Raw genomic sequence first — 19,941 nt, forward strand, 5'->3', positions numbered from 1 at the left:
CGTCATTGCAATAAAATGCTATGAAAAAAATGAAACTGATGTGGCCTGCATCTGTTTACCTTGATCTTAAAAGGCAAATGCAACTTTCTGTCTTGACAACCATACCATAGTTTTGATGTTTTACCTAGTGTACCTGCTTGGTTTGTATGCAGGAAACAAGTAGAAAACAGGCTCTATAATTTCATAATTTTCAAGTGATCAGAATACAAAAGTCCTGAAAAGATAAGATAATCACAACTTCCAGTATAAGGGATACAGTCACTCTAAATGTATAAATTAAATTAAAAATGTGCCGGGAGAATGTATTAAAAATACAGAAAGTTGCTTACTGTCGGTAAAATCTAAAAAAAATCAAAATTTTAAAGATTTTTGCAGATTTTTTTACGCCTTTGTCTTCTTATTTATTTTTTTTTTATTTTACAAACTAGTTTGAAGATTTTTTTTTCCTAACTTTCTGCTCTGAAATTTTTTTTTTCTGTTTTGACCACCCCCTCCCAAGATCTAATGGTCCGTCCCTAAGAGCTTTAAGGAAACTACATGCAGCTTGCCCTACAATGGGTGGATTTTCGTCGACCTAAAGATGTAAGTCTTTAGTTATCACATACTTGTCCTTGTAATTTTCCAGGAGCGAAACGACTACCAGTGGATTGTTATGACATCCTTACAAAAAAGAAGAACTCTGTAAGTGGAGTGTACACCATTCAACCTGACGACCAAGGAGCACCGTTTAAGGTCTTTTGTGATATGGATACAGATCATGGTGGATGGACGGTACGTAGGAGGGCGCACTCATAAACAAACTGCCAATCAAAACTGACGTATAATGCCATCATATTCAAAATATGCGGTTAGCAGTGTCGTTATTCTGTGCTGCGGACCATGTGCCTAAAAAACTATCACATATTTCTGAAAGTAGCTGTGACCGAAGAGTTCCTGATTAAAAGATTCATGCATTTACAACTGTCTCATCGAGAAGATTTTTTGTTGTCTTTTAGCAATGTAGAGTGCACCTCAATCTTGTTCGAAATAACAAAATGTATTGTCATTGCCAAATTAACGATAGAGTTGTAACATTTAGGGAGCTTTCAGTAATTACAAGGGGTGGGCCGGGGGAATTGGGGGAGGGACACTTTTTACAGTATAAGTCTATCTTTGGGGAGGGTCACTTTTGAGTAACAGAAGAGGATTTTACCATTGACATTTCCTAAATAGGACATTGCCGACAAAATACATTGATTCTTTTAAATATATACACATTATCGACAAGCTTCAAAAGCGAAGAAGATTTAGTGTTATCCTACATTAAACACCTTCAACAGTTAAAACTGATGAAAGACAAGAGATAAAAACATATGAGACAGATGGCAAAGTGTATATCAATTATCAAATGTCTATAAATGCACAGATATTGTTAGTTTTATGTTTTATATTGGCAAAAAATTGATCATAGATTCCTCATAAACTACCATGTATAGTGAGTGAATCAACATTTTGGTGAAATTCCAAAATCCAATGTCTTGCACACACATCCATTTGTAACCACCCTAGTCTAATCAAGTACATTAATATCAATAATCAAGCGTACATAAATACACAGATTTACCTATTTTTGTATTGGAAAAAAATATTCATGGTTTCCTCGTAGACTACCATGTATAGTAAATCAACATTTTCAATGAAATCCACAAATCCTATTTTTTGTACACACATGCACGTTTTACTTTCCACTTCAAGCAAAGTACATTTACATATATTGTCAAACATATATAAATGTAGCATGTTGTGTGGGGAAAATTGTCAATAGTTTGCCTGATAGACTCCCATGTATTATGATTTGATATTTTTGGGTTAAGCACTATTTCAACCACATCTTCCCGCCTTATAGTTGCGCAAAATATGGTGAGTCTCCTGCAAATGTATGATCCTTCAAAAATGCTTGCGTGATAAATTGCAACCCTGCCTTGCAAAACGCCAGCCCTCACCCCTGTAATTTCTGTCCGGTATCTTACATAACAATTAAACTAATTGTTAAGTAAATTAAATGATACTTTTGCAGTTATTCCTGGGGAGAATACTGCAGTGATTGGGGAGAGGGTAAAGTTTTAGAATGTCGGAAAAGGGGGAGGGTCACATGTTTGACTCAAGGATAGGACAGGGTCACATTTTACAGTACAGGTGCGCAAGGAATTCTCCTGGCCCACCCCCATCATTACTGAAGGCTCCCTTAGTTACAAATTAGTTTCCATGTGTGACTATGCCCCATGCAACAGCGTGAAATACAGTATATTTGACGTTATGTGAACAATTAGGAATGAAAACTTAAAATGAGAGACATCGTCATCACATAAGTTCAAGTAAAACCAGATACTAATACTCTGTCTAACTTTAGCTTTGCAACTTTTTGTAACCAAAGAAATTTCCTAATAATTGACAAACAAGTTCGTGTTTCATTTGTTTAAAGTTACTTTGGCCAACTAGCATGCAAACAGCCGAAAGGTTCTAGAACGGGAACAAAGTATTGATCATGCACTTGAAATTACAGTGAGGTGACCGCTGGACCATTCACTTCAGTTAAACAAGCTCGTAATCTTAACAATGCGATGATGGAAATGACTAAAACTCTTTTCTTTCAACTATTAGGTATTTCAAAGAAGACGAGATGGCAGTCTGGATTTCTATCGATATTGGAATGACTATAAGAACGGGTTTGGTTTCCCTGCTGCCGAGTTTTGGCTTGGCAACGACAGACTGTACGCACTGACTAATCAACGACGTTATGAACTTCGAATTGACCTTGAAGACTTTGATAATGAAACCAGATATGCCAAGTACGACAACTTTATCATCGGTGACGAATTCAGCAAATATAAATTAACTCTGGGCGAGTATTCCGGAACTGCAGGTAGGTACATATATATTGTGCTGTTGTGTGCTTCGGATTTCAGAACTAAAAAAGAGTGAATAATAGTCCCTTGATTACACATTGGCTGTGGCTCGCGAGAATGGTGTACGGTTTCTAACTTGTTTGTCATTACACCAGCAATATTGTGGACAGAATCCTATTTTAATTATTTACAGACTTTATACAAAATTCATCTATTTACTAATTTATCTAATACATCTATTTCTATTGTTAGGTTGTTCTTGTACACATTTCGTTCAATTTTGTTATTGTCATAATTCCATACAATCAAATCTTATGTAAAATATAGCCTCCTAAAACTGTATACTGTAAAACAACAGTCTGTAATGTTTATTTTTGTATATTTCGAATCTAAAATTTGCCTTCGCTAAGATAAAGGTATGTTGCAATGCCAATAGTTTGAATTGTTAATGCGAGTCTGTATCTTTTCGCCGACAAGTGCCACAGCAGGATCATGTGTGATTAATTTCCTGTAAACGTAAACTATTTCAGAGACGCTACACGCCTTTACTTTGATGAGAAAATAAATACGTCTCATCTCATTTTCATTACAGAAGACGATCTCGAAGTTCACAATGGCAAACCCTTTTCAACGAGGGACCGGGATAATGACAACACGTCTGAAAATTGCGCTGCATTATACACTGGTGCGTGGTGGTATGACACCTGTCATTGGTCCAATCTTAATGGCGAATACCTTGGTGGCGTGACGGAATCTTACGCAAAAGGCGTCGTTTGGTGCCAATAGAAGGGTTATTATTATTCCCTGAAGACCAGCGAGATGAAGATAAGACCAATGTTAAGAAAGTAGAGAGCGAAAGTTGAAGTGAAAAGAAGTTTATTGCCTAATATTAAGAGAAAGTACTGAGTATACTTCGCGTTCTTTGATTCAAGACCAGGCCACTTTGAATTTGAAATAAAGCATTTAACACATCATCCGCACGAAAATGACTCGTCATTTATTCTTTTCTCCTGGTAACAGTCAAACTTATTCGTTTCAAACCACTTCAAAAGGTCGATCGCATTTTGCCCAAACTTCCTCAGCTAAATCAAAGTTTGAAAGTTCGAAAATCCAAGGACGATATCATGACCCGGACTTCTCCCAAACGTGATCGATTGCTGAAATGTGTTATTGGATGTTTAAATTGTTGGCGGCCTGAGTTTTTGAAAGATTAATGAGTTTAAACAAAGTCTGGTTGGTGATTGATCATCATTCATGTACACAGTTGCTATAGTGTACCTGTGGTTTATATTAGTCCAAGTTCACAAGCGGCAATCGAAATAATCTCGAACCTCACTTTCTGAAGACGAAATCGTTTCCCATTATTATTATCGACGGCCCCAGTGTAAAAGAAAGAACTGTTTTACATGAATTTAACCACACTGGCGAAGATAGACTCGTTTCGTGTCATAGAGTTTGCTGATCAAACTCAGCTGTTTTCGGCAATGTCTATCTTTCCCTTCTCATAATATTCTTCGACTGCGAGGATCAGTGCAACTTGACTCGAAAGTTAATGAGCATCTAGCCGCTTCAGGATTTAGACCACAGGGTAGCCAGCTAGGAAGAACAAACAAACAAATAAACAAACAAATAAATAAATAAACAAAAACTATACAAACATACAAAGAGGCAAACAAATACATAAATAACAAACAAACATACACACAAACATAAACAAACAAACAATATCATGAATAAATAAACATACAAACAGATAAACATCTATTCATATTTATATTCTATCTATCTATATCTATCTATCTATCTATCTATCTATCTATCTATCTATCTATTTATCTATCTATCTATCTATCTCTATCTATCTATCTATATATATGTATATATAGATAGATAGATAGATAGAATATAAATATGAATAGATGTTTATCTGTTTGTATGTTTATTTATTCATGATATTGTTTGTTTGTTTATGTTTGTGTGTGTATGTTTGTTTGTTATTTATGTATTTGTATGCCTCTTTGTTTGTTTGTATAGTTTTTGTTTATTTATTTATTTTTTTGATTATTTGTTTGTTTGTTTTGTTCTTCTGGCTACCCTGTGCTTAGACCGGCAAAAGAAGGAGAGGAGGGGGGGACTATAGTAATGTGGATATGTGAAAAGGAAGTCGTGCATTCTTCATAAGTGACTGACGGGATGAGATTCTATGTTCTCACATTCCTGGCCGCTGGGAGTGCGGGATCGACAGTGTGGGAAAAATCGATATCGATCCCACACTCTCAGAAACTGTCCCACACTCTGCAGTAAATATAACACGAGCTCTGATTGGATGATAAACAGTCTGTTTTGTTCCACGCGCAAAATGTTATCCAATGGCACGACGAGTAACACACAGACCAGAACTACAAAGTAAGCAGGTCAAAGTACAGTGGCAGACGACAGCCTTGTCACGATTTTGGATAATGTTGTACATGTCCAATGTGAATTTAACGCATTTTGTGGTCATGTGAGAAAAAGAATCTCACACACCAAGGACCTGGGATCAGATTTCTCACACGAGTTGGGGATATTTTGTCTCACACTCGCCTGCGGCTCGTGTGAGACAAAATATCCCCAACTCGTGTGAGAAATCTGATCCCAGGTCCTTGGGGGTGTGAGATTCTATGAGTCCGGATTGGACTGTCAAATTATTCATGTGCCCCATGAAAAAATTGTGATCCCCTGTCGACTCTATACACAATGATGGCCCTTCAGAAGATGATAATAAATTCACGATCCCCCACCCCTTACCCTCGAGCGGAATTGCCTGAACAAATTTTGACATTTTGTTCTTCGATACAGTTGCAGTTATCAGCCTTTGGTTCGACATCACAGTTTATGATACACTATGACACGATAATTACGAACTCTTTAAATCTGGATTGATATTCCTGGTTGTGAGCGAAAACTAAACAATTATAGCAACTACCAGGACATACCTTTACATACACTTCGGATTAACAAAGACATCGATATGGACAGAGCTTTTTCCCAATAGCCCGCTCTTCATCCAAATTTAGTATACACAGTGTACTGTGTCTCGGAAGCCAGCAAAAAGCTATAAATGCGCTATCTTCATCATCTTCAGCAGAGTATAATTCTGCATGGTCGTGGTATGCCACAATCACTGTTCTGTAGTGTTCCTCATTCCTATTCCCCTTCTTTTCTGTTCTTTCATGAGTACAACAGGAAGTTTTCTTCCTTTTTGCCATGGTTGGCAGGTTTCCAACCATATTCTGAATTCTGCACTAGATTTGCTTCTTGGGCTTACTCCGGGGAGTAATGTTCAAGATAAACTTTGCTTTCTCACACAAATTCATTCTCTCGTAGGAAAGTACATTTTGAGTGTTTAGGAGTTGCTTGACGGTCGTCGTGCCTCACCTACATGTATTCAAGTGACAAGGCCATCAACATGCGCCAGTGTCGCACTCGGCAAATTTGCCGATGCGTCGTTGATTCACATAATAGTTAGATAATCTTGAATTGACAGAAGTGTAGCAGCGGAGAGTTCGGCGGATTATGTCAAAAATTTCCGATTTACCGATAACACGATTGGAACTAATTTGGGAAAATTGTATCTTTATATTTTTCAACTTTCTCAAAAGTGTTTGGTGTCATACAGCTAAATGTTGCTATATTGCAAAATAGTCATAGATACAAGGCCATTGCCTGAAGAGAAAAGCGGATAAGCTTACATTTGCAGATTAAACCCAAAATAGTTTCACTCATGTTCGATATAGTTGTAATTAATCACTTTTATGTCCCTCTTGAACATGCCGGTACTGTTATATTTGTTGCTATCCGGTAAGTTCAGTGGAGATCGGAATTTTTATAGGTAAATTTTGTTACTGGGGATGACCATTTTTTGAACTACTTTAAGACCATTTTGCCGATTGCATGGCACTGTACCAGGCTGTCTGTAACTATCTCTTATCGCCCGATTCGATGATGTATCTAGTTCATTTTAGATCTCTTATTTATTCGAGATGTGAAAGAAACAATGTGATGACATTAGTGGATTCTACATTTTGAATTTCTGAGAGATGGATATGTATAAAAACTACAAATTGAACCATATGGATTTTTAAAAAACCAAATGAGGAATGGGCCATGGCATATCAGTAAATTGGTATTTTTACCACCCACTTGTGTGTCAGCTATTGACTTCGTCTTGGTTAAGGCAGTCAGCGGGTTGGGGTACCACTGGTGATGAGGCTAAACTTTCAACATTGCTATCAAATAGGAAAACTTCAGTGTTCGTCAACACAGCATCTGCTCGATAATCATTGGTAAATCGTACATCCTGTGTCTGTCAAGCATGACTACGAAATTTTGCGAAAACAATGACCCGTTTTTATCTTTCAGGTCACCAAATTTTCATAATAAGTACACCATCGTCATTTCACATCTGTTGGCCTCCTATGGTAAGATAAAATTTGCCAGATGTTGCATCTAGGACATGTAAAGTATAATGGCGTTCGTGCTAAATTAATTTTCATGTGGCCTTGTTGAAGTCCAAATTATTAATGTTCTTTTATAGAATTATCTCCACTTCGCTTACCGCATTTAAAAATAATTAAAGGTAAACAATACACTCAGTATGTGAACTCTCTAATTTATAGATTTTAAATAGCAACTTAGCGATGGAAAAATTCTATAATTCTAAATGTAAGCTATGAAATTTATGTACTCCTTATAAAAAAGGAACAAATTGCTGTAAAATTAGCGAAGGACATACAGAAAAAATGAAGAAACGAAAAGCTTTAAAAAGCATCGTGTGCATAACAATAGCGGCATAGAATCGCAATCAGGATGCCCGTCAGATATCTTATCCATACGGCGATTGCACGATGTAAAGCTTTTAGAGACAAAATAAAAAATTAAAAAGGATGCAAGAATATAGGGGTCTAAGGTGGGCGATAAAATGCTCTGAGATAGAGTACATCATCTCCTCAAGTTTGAAATATGCGTGGTAAAATATATTTCGGTAGTGTGCTTGGTAAAATTATTCTGAATCAATTAATGTTGGCCTTAATACTGTTGTCAGTTCTTTAAAACACATATGCATGGCCTCGTTTATGTATAAACCAACGTGTGGCCACGCTGAAAACAACGGTGAAGCAGTCATCACTTGCAAGCCATCCATTCTATCCCCTGTTTTTTTTTTCATTTCGCCTGATTGACTTTCATTGAATATTTTCAGCTACATTTGTAAAACTCACGTTGCTATGAACAAGGTTTCCTCAAACTGAAAATTAATTAATTTTTAAAAGTGACTTGTGTGGCTAATTTTTCTTCTTAATGTTTAAATAAAGTGCCAACACAAATGTAATATAAAGCCCGCTCTTGAACTAGCGATCCAATACAGATACAGGAGTGTTAGCGTCTTACAACTGACGATCACGGTCTCTCCACTAAAGGTGCAGTATTCAGGGTATGTTACAATCTTTGTATGTGTGGAAATGGGCCTACTGTGTGAACTATTATCTTTCTTATTTTTAACTCATCTTCATCCATCGATGCATCCATCAATAGATAGATAGATAGATAGATAGATAGATAGATAGATAGATAGATAGATAGATAGATAGATAGATAGATAGATAGATAGATACATACATACATACATACATACATACATACATACATACATACATACATACATACATACATACATTGTAGATCGTGTCTGCATTAAATCATCTGAAATGTGATCGCTCAACAAGAGGTGATTACTTATAACATAAAATGAGTTGAAATTCATGTTAATGAAATGTCTGATAATGTTAGATCAAATAGTTGAGAGTGATCAAAAATTTTATTTTCCAGCTAAGTACGGTTCACGACAAAATGTCATTCGATTTTATTTTGTGGACATTATTTCTGCTCACACTGTCACAACTCTGTGGAATCCATGCGGACATATCTGAACAAAATGAACGCCGGGAAGGTAAGTAGAAAATAACGTAAATGTATTGTGTACCTCCAAAAACATAGCTGTCTCCTCTTGTTATGAATGTATGTTTATGTTCAGTATTTAGAACATTGTTTTATGCATATACTGTACTTGTTTTATGGTGAATCAACTTCTGTATCAATACTTCATTGGATGATACGCTAAATGTGCATGTACTGGATATTGCGTGAAGATCGAAGATTAGGCGCTCTTTCATCTGAAAGTCTGTCCAAAAATATTCTCAACTGAAAAGGCCGGCGACAAAGTTTATAAAGAATTTTTCAATGAGAGCTAGAAGCAAAATACATATAGGACTAATATACAGCCAACCTTAAATATGAAAGTCTTGAATTATCACTTACTTGTCCGTGTAATTTTCCAGGAGATAAACGACTACCAGTGGATTGTTATGACATTCTCACAAAAAACAAGAACTCTGTAAGTGGAGTATACACCATTCAACCTGATGACCAAGGAACACCATTTAAGGTCTTCTGTGACATGGATACAGACCACGGTGGATGGACGGTACGTGGGAGGGCGCAATGACTAAAACACTGCCAATCAAAACCCACGTTTAATGCAACATGGTTAGCAGTGCGAATCATATGTCTAAAAAATCTATGACATATTTCTGAAATTGACTGTGACTGAAGTGCTCCTGATTAAATTTTTTGCATTTACAACGGTCTCTTTGAAAAGTATTTTTGTTGTCTTCTAGGAATGGAGAGTGTGTTTCAATCTTGTTCGAAACTGCAACATATATTGTCATCGACCAGGGTTACTCTAGTAGAGTGACCGTGCATTGACAAACTAAACAAATTCCAGTGTGATTGACAAATTAACCAGAAAGTTTTGTTACAAATTAGCTTCTTATGTGTGAATATGCGCCATGCAACAGCGAGAAATACAGTTTATTTGACGTTATGTGAACAATTAGGAATGAAAACTTAAAATGAGATATATCGTTATACTAATACTCCGTCTTATTTTAGCTTTGTAACTTTTTGTAAACAAAGATATCACCTAGCTACTAATAATTGACAAACAAGTTCCTGTTTCACTTTGTTTAAAGTTACTTTGGCCAACTGGCATGCAAACAACCGAAAGGTTCTAGAACGGGAACAAAGTATTGATTGTCAATGATGGTTTTGAAAATTTTCACCGTGCACTTTAAACGGCTAAGAAAATTCCAGTGAGATGACCGCTGGACCATTCACTTCAGTTACAAAAACTTGTAATCGTAATTATGCTATGATGGAAATGACTAAAACTCTTTTTTTTCAACTATTAGGTATTTCAAAGAAGACGAGATGGCAGTCTGGATTTCTATCGATATTGGAATGACTATAAGAACGGGTTTGGTTTCCCTACTGCCGAGTTCTGGCTTGGAAACGACAGACTGTACACACTGACCAATCAACGACGTTATGAACTTCGCATTGACCTTGAAGACTTTGACAATGAAACCAGATATGCCAAGTACGACAACTTTATCATCGGCGACGAATTCAGTAAATATAAATTAACTCTGGGCGAGTATTCCGGAACTGCAGGTATTACATACATTTTGCTGTTGTATGCTTTGTGATTTCACAACCAAACAAGTAAATTATTGCTTCCTTGATTACATGTAGGCCGGCTTCGCAAGTAAATGGCGCAAGATCTTTCAGTTAAACATATAATATAAATAACAAGGTGTTACCCAGGTTACCAAATTAGAACTTATACTACCTAGCAAAACGGACTTTTCTTGCCGATCACTATATTAAATAGCGATTCTCAACGTTGTCACATACGGAACCTGTCGCCATGAACGTTTCACACTTAAACAGTGTTCACAAACACCTTCGGGGGTGTTTGAGGTTTGGGGGAGAATCCAGAAAAGTGTTCTCTTTTCTAAGATCCCTTCTGGCACCGAAAAAATTTAAGTACCGTCTTCCTACTCATAATAATAATTACCCATTTCCTCTGAGAATACCACCACTGGGAGTCGACATCAGTGAACTTGGTATCAAAAGTTATTCGCTATAAAAATTGAACGATTAATAGTAGGCATAATTGTCATGACCAGAAATGTGTAAATCATTGTTCTGTTCATTTTCATTTTAAAACTGATGCAGTTCTAGTCATTGAAAGTTCGATTCATAACTATCTAATACATCTATTTCTATTGTGTCTTAGTTCTTGGGTCTCTTTGTGTACACGTTTCGTTTAATTTTGTTTTTATTGTCGCAATTCAGTACAATTAAACCTTAAGCAAAATATAGCCTCCCATTACCTGTGCACTTTAAAATTTGACCCTCCCCCACCACGGCAGTCTGTGAAATTCAGTTTTTGTATGTTTCGAATCAATAAATTTGCCTTCGCTAAGATAAAGAGATGTTGCAATGCCAATAGTATGAATTGTCAATGCGAGTTTGAATGTTTGGAAGTGCGACGACAGGATCATGTGTGATTAATTTAGTGTGAATGGAAATTATTTCAGAGACGCTATACGCCGTTTATTCGACGAGCAAATAAATACGCCTCATTTTCATTACAGAAGACGATCTCGAAGTTCACAATGGCAAACCCTTTTCAACAAGGGACCGGGATAATGACGACAGTTCTTCAAATTGCGCTGCATTATACACTGGTGCGTGGTGGTATGAAGCCTGTCACAATTCCAATTTGAATGGTCAATACCTTGGTGGCGTGACGGCATCTTACGCCAAAGGCGTCGTTTGGTGCCAATGGAAGGGTTATTATTATTCCCTGAAGACCAGCGAGATGAAGATCAGACCGATTTTAAGAAAGTAAAGAGCGAAAGTTGAAGTGAAAAGAAATTTATCGCCTAATATTAAGAGAACAGTAATGAGTTAATTTGCATTCTTTGATTCAAGACCAGGCCACTTTGAATTTGAAATAAAGCATTTAACTCATCATCCGCACAAAAATGGCTCTTTTTTTATTCTTTTCTCCTGGTAACAGTCAAACCTATTCTTTCAAAACAATTCGACTCGTCAAAAAGTCAATTGAGTTTTACCATGAACTCCCGCTCAACTAAATCAAAGTTTTGAAGTAAGTTCGAAAATCAAGGACGAAATCATGATCCGAACTTCTCCCTAACATGATCGATCGCTGAAGTTGGTTATCAGAAGTTCAAATTTTTGACGGCCTGAGTTTTTTTTTGAATTTTATACAAAGTCTGGTTGGTGATTGATCATCATGCATATACACAGTTGCCATGGTGTATCTGTGGTTTATATTAGTCCAGCGGCGATCGAAATAGAACTCTAATCCCCCTTTCTGAAGACGAAATCATTTCGCATTATTATTATCGACAGCCCCAGAGTAAAAGAAATGACTGTTTTACATGAATTTAACCACACTGGCGAAGATATCGACACTTTTCCCGTCGTAGTGCTTGCTGATAAAAGCTGTTTTCGGCAATATCTATCTTTTCCTGCTCATAATATTCTTCAACTGTCAGTGTCAGTGCAACTTGCAAGTTAATGAGCATCTACAGTCACTTCAGGACTGTTAGACGGCAAAAGCCGGAGAGGTGGGGGCGGAGTTGTAATAATGTGGATATTTGAAAAGGAAGTCGTGAATCGTTCATAACTGACTGACGGGATGAATATATTGTGAATGAGTACTCAGAAATAATTACCATCAGAACAAATAAACTTTGGCCTGACTATTTTTTGTCATTGCTGGAAGAGATCACGAGAGTCACGTCAAAACTCACTAACCATTTTGTTTTGTAAAATATGTATTCTCATTAGAAGTGAATTATTTCCTGAAATTGTATTTCATTTTGTATTCATTTAGTGTGTCCACATAATATATGAATACTAGAATATAGATAGCGGGTTGTTGTATCCTAAGTGCTTTCAGTGTCTTATGGTTATACACGGTTCCCCGGCCACTCTAGTTTCAAGAAAACTGCCCAATCATTAGCTGGTACAACAGTTCGTCCGCCCACTGCGTTGGTACTAATGATTACAAAAGACCCTTGGAGCAAGAGTCTCTATTGTTGTCACCGGGGGGGAGGGGGGGTATTGCACTGAGCAGAATATCCGTTAAGGCTTACTATCTCATGAAATATTTCCAACAAACAATTCATACCATGGTTCGTACCTTTTGAAGGCGTAGAATACTGAGTATTGGCCAAGGGTGCCACACTTGCTAGTGATACACGAGTTTCAATCCTAATCTTGTGGAGAGCGCGCTTCAAAAATATGCGTGAGACTCTACGGCAGGAATTGGACAGCCTTATTATTCATGTGCCCCGGGAAAAAATTGTGAACTCCAGCCGACTCAAAACAACTTGACGACCACTAAGAAGATGATAATATTTCACGACCCCAACCCTTATCCTCGCGCGCCATTGCCTGAGCAAATTTTTATATTTTGTCCATTGATACAGTTGCAATGAGCAGTGTGTCTGGTTCAGCATCACAGTTGATGATATACTACACACGATATTTACGAACTCCGATATTTTCGAAATTCCATTGTCAACAACAACTAAACAGCCGCAACTACCGGGACATACTGGTACATGTATTCGGATTAACAGAGACAGCAGTGGACAGAGCTTTTCCTCAGACCCCGTTCTTCTGCCACATCTATAGTATTTACTGTGTACTGTGTCTCGGAAGCCATTAAAAAGTTATTCAATGCAGCCGCAAATTTCATTGGTTACGATATCTTCATTCATCTTCACCAGAGTATAACTCTGGTCGTGATACGCCACCATCTCTGTTCTGTACAGTTTCAAAATTATTTAAAATCCGCATCCTCATTTCCCTTCTTTTCTTGTCTTTCCAGAATAGAACAGGAAGTTTTCTCCCCTTTTGCCCTTGGTCTGCAGGATTCCAACTAAATATACATTCTCTGAATTTTGTACTAAAATTGCCTCTTGGGCTTACTCCGGGGCTAACTTTTAAGAGAAACTTTGCTTTCTCGCACAGATTCATTCTCCTGTAGGAAAGTACATTTTGAACTTATGCGACCAAATATGCCGAACAGCTGGTGTGAGTAATGCGAAGACATTATGCACCGGAGTGTTCAGAAGTTGCTTGACGATTGTTGTGTCTCACCTACATGCATTTAAGAAAGAATGTCATCAACATGCGCCTGTGTCAAACACGGTAAATATACCGATGCATCGCTGATTCACAAAACAGTTAGATAATCTTGAATTGACGGAATATGGCAGCGTAAAGTTCGACGGATCACGTCAAAATTCCCGATTTACCGATAAAGATGTGATTAATAGTTTTACATCCCCTTTTAAGATCCCAGTACTCTTTTATTTTTTCTCCGATGGAAGGGACCAGAATTTTCAGAGGCAATGTTTGTTATCGCTCAACGGAATTGTTTCTAATGAAATTGACGAAAATGTCTTGTCGGACAATTTTTAAATGTAGTTTTTGTAGTACTTAAAGGCCATTCTGCCGATTGCATGCTGTACTATACCAGTTTCTGTATGATTCCGTAATATATACCACCCTGCTATCTTTCTCCTATCGCCAAATTCGATGATGTCTCTAGTTTACTGCAGATTTTTTATTTAATCGAAATGTGAAAAAAACAATGTAATGACGTTCGGTTAGTGGATTCTATATTTTTAATTTCTGACAGATTGATGTGTATAAAAACTACAAATTGAACCATATGGATTTTAAAAAACACAAATGAGGAATGGGGCCATGGCATATCAGTAATTTAGTATTTTTTACCACTCACTTGTGTATCGGCTATTGACTTCATCTTAGTTAAGGCAGTCAACGGGTTGAAATACTACTGATAATGAGGCTGAACATTCAATATTTCAACCAAATAGGGAAATTCCGGTGTTCGTCAACTCAACATCTGCTCCATAATCAATGGTAAATCGTACATCTTGTGTCTGTCAAGCGTGTGTACGAAATTTTGCGACTTCAATGACCTGTCTTTATCTTTCAGGTCACCAAACTTTCCATGACAAGTACACCACCGTCATTTCACATGGCGTGGCCTCCTATGGTCAGATAAACTTGCCAACTACATCGCTGTGCCAAAGTAATTTTCATGCGATGTTGTTGAAGTTCAAATTATTCATGGTCGTTGTTAGAATTATCTCCACTTCGCTTACTACATTTAAAAATAATTAAAGTTAAACACTACACTCAGTATGTAAACGCTCTAATTTATAGATTTAAAATAGCAACTTAGCGATAGAAAAATTATTCTAAATGTAAGCCATGAAATTTATGTACTGCCTCCCTTTTAAAATGGAAACAAGGTGCTGTTAAATCAGCGAAGTACATATGGACACAATAAAAAAACGAACTCCTTAAAATCACTGTATGTATTGCATATAAAAATAATTTCAAATTAATATTAATGATTGCGGCATAACATCGCTATCCATCAGATATCTTATTCGTACGGAATTTTGCACGATGTAAAGCTCTAACCGACAAAAATAAGATAAAAATGTATAAGAGGGTCAAAACTGGGCGAGAAAATGTCCGACTGAGATAGAGCACGTCATCTGATCAACTTTGTAATGTATTTCGTAAAATCTCGGTAATGTGCTTGATAAAATTATTCAATTGATCTTGGCCTTCAGTAAAACATGTCGGTCTGTTATCAGCTTTTTCTATGCACAGCTTCACAACCGCTAAAGCGAGACGCTGCAAACAACGGTTGATCATGTCAATACTTGAAAGCCATCAATTATATATTCTCTGTTTTCTCAGTTCACATGATTAAATTTCATTTAATACTTTGAGCCACATTTGTACAGCACAACTTGTGTCCTATGAACAAGGTGTGCTCAAACTGAAAATTAATTGTTTTAGGGGACATGTGTGGCTAATTTTTCTTCATTATGTTTAAATAAAGTGCCAACACTAATGTGATATAAAGCCCGCTCTTGAACTAGCGACACAACACAGGTATACAGGCGTATTAGTGTCTTACAACTGACGATCACGGTCTCTCCACTAAAGGTGCAGTATTCAGGATATGTTATTATTTTTGTATGTGTGGAAATAGGTCTACGGTGTGAAGTATTATCTTTCTGATTTTTAACTCACATCTATCCACCCACCCGTCCGTCCGTCCGTCCATCCATCCATCCATCCGTCCATCCATCCATCCATCCATCCATCCATCCATCCATCCATCCATCCATCCATCAATCCATCGATAGATAGATAGCTGCAATAATTGTAGCCCTGGTGGGCTGGGCTGTGCGGCTTGGACTAGATAGATAGATAGATAGATAGATAGATAGATAGATAGATAGATAGATAGATAGATAGATAGATAGATAGATACATACATACATACGTACGTACATAAGTAGATACATACAATATTATATTCATATATTCATACACAATCATATAATATCCGTAGTATAAAAAGTAAGAATATCCGAGAATTGATGAGAACAACAAAATCATTCCTAGATTGCCACTGCATTCTACAGTGCGATTTCTTCACGTCGATTATCAGCCAACATACATAAACGGGGTAAGGTTCACTCATAGCATTAGAAATGTTTGATCAACATAGTAACACAACATTGATTTACTTTCCAGCTAAATACCTTTCAAGATAAAATGTGGTTCGGCTTCATTTTGCGGATATTATTTCTGTTCATGCTCTCACAAATCTGTGAGATCCATGCTGAATTATCTGAGCCAAGTGAACTACAAGAAGGTTAGTAGAATCAGAAATGCAAAATAAATGAATTTCTAGCCGATAAAATCTCCAAGATATAGGCAGTATCTGTATGAGGACATTATAGTCGGCAACTTCCCTTATATGAATGGGAATGTTATATGAGCAAGCTTATGAACCGAACGTTTCTTATGACACTTTTGAGCCACGTTAAAATTCCCGATTGTTCAAAGAACACGCGGTAGCTGTCTCCCTTGTTATGAATATGTGTGTATATTCTCAGTGTTTATAACGTAGATCTAGTTAGGTAGTTCTTTAGGGCGATTCAACTTCTTTACTACGATGGGATTCACAATTAATTAAGAATGGCGTTATTGCGTTAAGACTAAGGATCTTGCGCTTTTCAAAATTGTTACTAAACGACGCGTGGTGATTGAATGTCTGTCCGATAATATTCATAGCTGAAAAGGCCTGCTAACAAGTCCATCAAGACTGTTTAACTTTAGAGAAAAACGTATGAACATACGCCCGACCTTCCGATAAATGGATTGTCGCTGACTGAAAGATGGATGTGTTGTTGCTGCTTTTTTGAGTTATTTACTTTTTCGTTAAATAATGACTTTCCAGGATCTAAACGGCTACCAGTGGATTGTCACGACATCCTTGTCCTGGAGAAGAGAACTGTAAGTGGAGTGTACACCATTCAACCTGATGACCAAGGAACACCATTTAAGGTCTTCTGTGATATGGACACAGATCATGGTGGATGGACGGTACGTTGGACGCAATTTTAAAGAAAATGTCAAACAGTGTCACTTATAAGTGCCACAGCTATCAGGTAGTTAGTTAAGAATAGTACTATCCGGGCCCAGGGTTATTTATTTGTACCTTAAAGTTAATGTGTATGACATAATATTAAGTCTAATAGTGCCATAAACTGAAGTGTTCCTTTTAAACCATTCGTACGTCGCTGTCATCTGTCACCTGTCTCTTGTGGGAGTTCTTGTGGTGGTTTCTGCAGGAATGTAATACGTCCACTTCGTTCAAGCGAGACAGCAAAATCTATCGTGATTGACAAAGTAGAAAGTTGAATCAGTCGTAAATTAGCTTCCTATGTGTGAATACACACACACACACACATACATACACACATACTTATATATATATATATATATATATATATATATATATATATATATATATATATATATATATATATATATATATATATATATATATATATATATATATATATCATTTGGACCATATATGCCAGGTCTTGTCTTCCTAAAGCTGCGCAAAAACTTGTGACCCTCCCAAAAAGGCATCCGCGAAATGTCAGGACCCTTAAAAAATGTTTGCGGCAAAACTGGCGACCCACCCACATACAACATCGCCCGTGTAATTCTGTCCAGTCCCTAACACTATGTAAAAGCAATTTTATTTCACGGAAAATACATGTCTTTCTGGTGAGATGACTGATGGACCATTCATATCTGTAGACGATATCGAAAAGGACTAAAACTCTTTTCTTTCAACTATTAGGTATTTCAAAGAAGACGAGATGGCAGTCTGGATTTCTATCGATATTGGAATGACTATAAGAACGGGTTTGGTTTCCCTACTGCCGAGTTCTGGCTTGGTAACGACAGACTGTACACACTGACTAATCAACGACGTTATGAACTTCGAATTGACCTTGAAGACTTTGACAATGAAAACAGATTTGCCAAGTACGACAACTTTATCATCGGCGACGAATTCAGTAAATATAAATTAACTCTGGGCGAGTATTCCGGAACTGCAGGTCAGTACGCAGATTGTGTTGATGTATCTTTGCTCATCGGGCATTTGAAGTAAAATAACTCCTCCCGTGGTTACATTGAGGTTTTGATCATGAAGCCCACGATCTCTCAGTTACGACGCAAAGATCACGGCGTGTGTCTTTCCAAGCTAGCTCATTTTACCACCTAGCGAAAGGTTGTCTTGCAAATTAACACAGTGTTTTTCGACACTGTTAAAGAAGACAATTTACTGTAAATGAGCTATATTGCAGAGACCGATTATTATACGGTGAATTCTCACATAACGCACGTTTATTCAGCATTTCAGTTCAAAATGATTACGTCTGATTTCCCATTAGGAGACTCTCTCGGAAACCATAATGGTCAACGCTTCTCAACGAGGGACAGGGATCATGATGCCGTTTCGTACAATTGCGCCGTAACGTTCACTGGTGCGTGGTGGTATAAAAGCTGTCACGAGTCTAACCTTAATGGTCAGTACCTTGGTGGTGTAACTGGAGCATATGGTACAGGTGTTGTCTGGTTCCATTGGAGAGGCATCTACTACTCATTCAAGGTTAGCGAGATGAAGATAAGACCGATTATGCTAGAAGTGGAAAGCGAGAAATGAAGTGAAAAAATGTATTTGCATCAAATAATAAAAGAAGATGTCTGAGTAAAGTTGCATTTTCTGATTCGATAGTAGAATACGCTGAAGGGCTAATTTGAAATAAAGGATTTATCGCATTATGAACAGACACATTTGTCATGTATTCTTCACTTAATGTTGACAGCCAAGGCGAGGTTAACAAACCCATTACAGACCAAAGCGGCTAAGGTGGCTGGTAATAAGTTACACGACCCTGAATTTTGCTGTGAACGCATATGCATAGTTCTCGTCATCTTTAATTTTCATCAATGTTGTTGTGAATGACATTTTCCATTGAGGACACGCAGGGTTATCTAAACTTATCGGACTCAATCCTAACCCTCCTGAAGGAAAGTTTGGAAGCTAGTGCACGTGTGAAAATCCGACGGCGAATATTATGATTTGAACTTCCCTCAAACACGGTACATTTTTAAAGCATTGGTGTAGTCAGAAGTCTAAACTGGCAGAAGAGTTTTCATATATTTCTCAGCCAAACTCTTGCTGATTGAGTGTCATGCACATACACGGTTGCCATGGCATCTATTTTATTTTGTATTGACTGTCTCCATATGATATGCAGAGTTAAGTTGCTATGAATACTGATGGTGGGTTTCTGTGTCTAAGTCGGTACTTTTCATCGTCATATGGTTAAGCTGGCATAGAGTGACATAGGATGTGTGTGGAAATCATATCCCCTGAATAACTTAATTAGCTACAGTTTGATTTAAGATTGTTCTATGTTAAATATGAACTATTGCCCGTCGCTAGGCAAAGTTTAGAAAAGAAGAACCCGACAAAGCGGAAACTAAGGGAGGTTGTGAAATGTTTATCAGTAGTAAAGTAACGTGGGCAACTGGGATGAAGTAAGAATTTTACACCCCATTTTATTCATTTATCTACATGAAGCGAAGGAAAAATTAACCATCCATGTAACTAAAGTATGACCCTGACCTATATACGAAC

At 37.2% G+C, this 19,941-nt stretch overlaps 3 protein-coding genes across 3 annotated transcripts; all 3 read left to right on the forward strand.

The window, feature by feature from the left end:
* The first annotated feature begins 744 nt into the window (after window positions 1–744).
* LOC139118116 (ficolin-1-like) lies at window positions 745–3,844 on the forward strand. Its single transcript, XM_070681409.1, has 3 exons — window positions 745–771; window positions 2,641–2,902; window positions 3,478–3,844. The coding sequence occupies exons 1-3, from the start codon at window positions 745–747 to the stop codon at window positions 3,669–3,671; spliced, it is 483 nt and encodes a 160-aa protein (XP_070537510.1). The 3' UTR covers window positions 3,672–3,844.
* Window positions 3,845–8,266: 4,422 nt separating this feature from the next.
* LOC139119092 (fibrinogen C domain-containing protein 1-like) lies at window positions 8,267–11,805 on the forward strand. Its single transcript, XM_070682727.1, has 5 exons — window positions 8,267–8,355; window positions 8,751–8,871; window positions 9,260–9,405; window positions 10,172–10,433; window positions 11,423–11,805. The coding sequence occupies exons 2-5, from the start codon at window positions 8,772–8,774 to the stop codon at window positions 11,677–11,679; spliced, it is 765 nt and encodes a 254-aa protein (XP_070538828.1). The 5' UTR covers window positions 8,267–8,355; window positions 8,751–8,771; the 3' UTR covers window positions 11,680–11,805.
* Window positions 11,806–15,817: 4,012 nt separating this feature from the next.
* Window positions 15,818–19,087, forward strand: LOC139119093 (fibrinogen C domain-containing protein 1-like). Its single transcript, XM_070682729.1, has 5 exons — window positions 15,818–15,866; window positions 16,464–16,584; window positions 17,173–17,318; window positions 18,091–18,352; window positions 18,689–19,087. The coding sequence occupies exons 2-5, from the start codon at window positions 16,485–16,487 to the stop codon at window positions 18,958–18,960; spliced, it is 780 nt and encodes a 259-aa protein (XP_070538830.1). The 5' UTR covers window positions 15,818–15,866; window positions 16,464–16,484; the 3' UTR covers window positions 18,961–19,087.
* Window positions 19,088–19,941: the final 854 nt, after the last annotated feature.

This window comes from Ptychodera flava, chromosome 19 (assembly GCF_041260155.1).
Source record: "Ptychodera flava strain L36383 chromosome 19, AS_Pfla_20210202, whole genome shotgun sequence".
In the NCBI taxonomy this organism is placed as follows: Eukaryota; Metazoa; Hemichordata; class Enteropneusta; family Ptychoderidae; genus Ptychodera; species Ptychodera flava.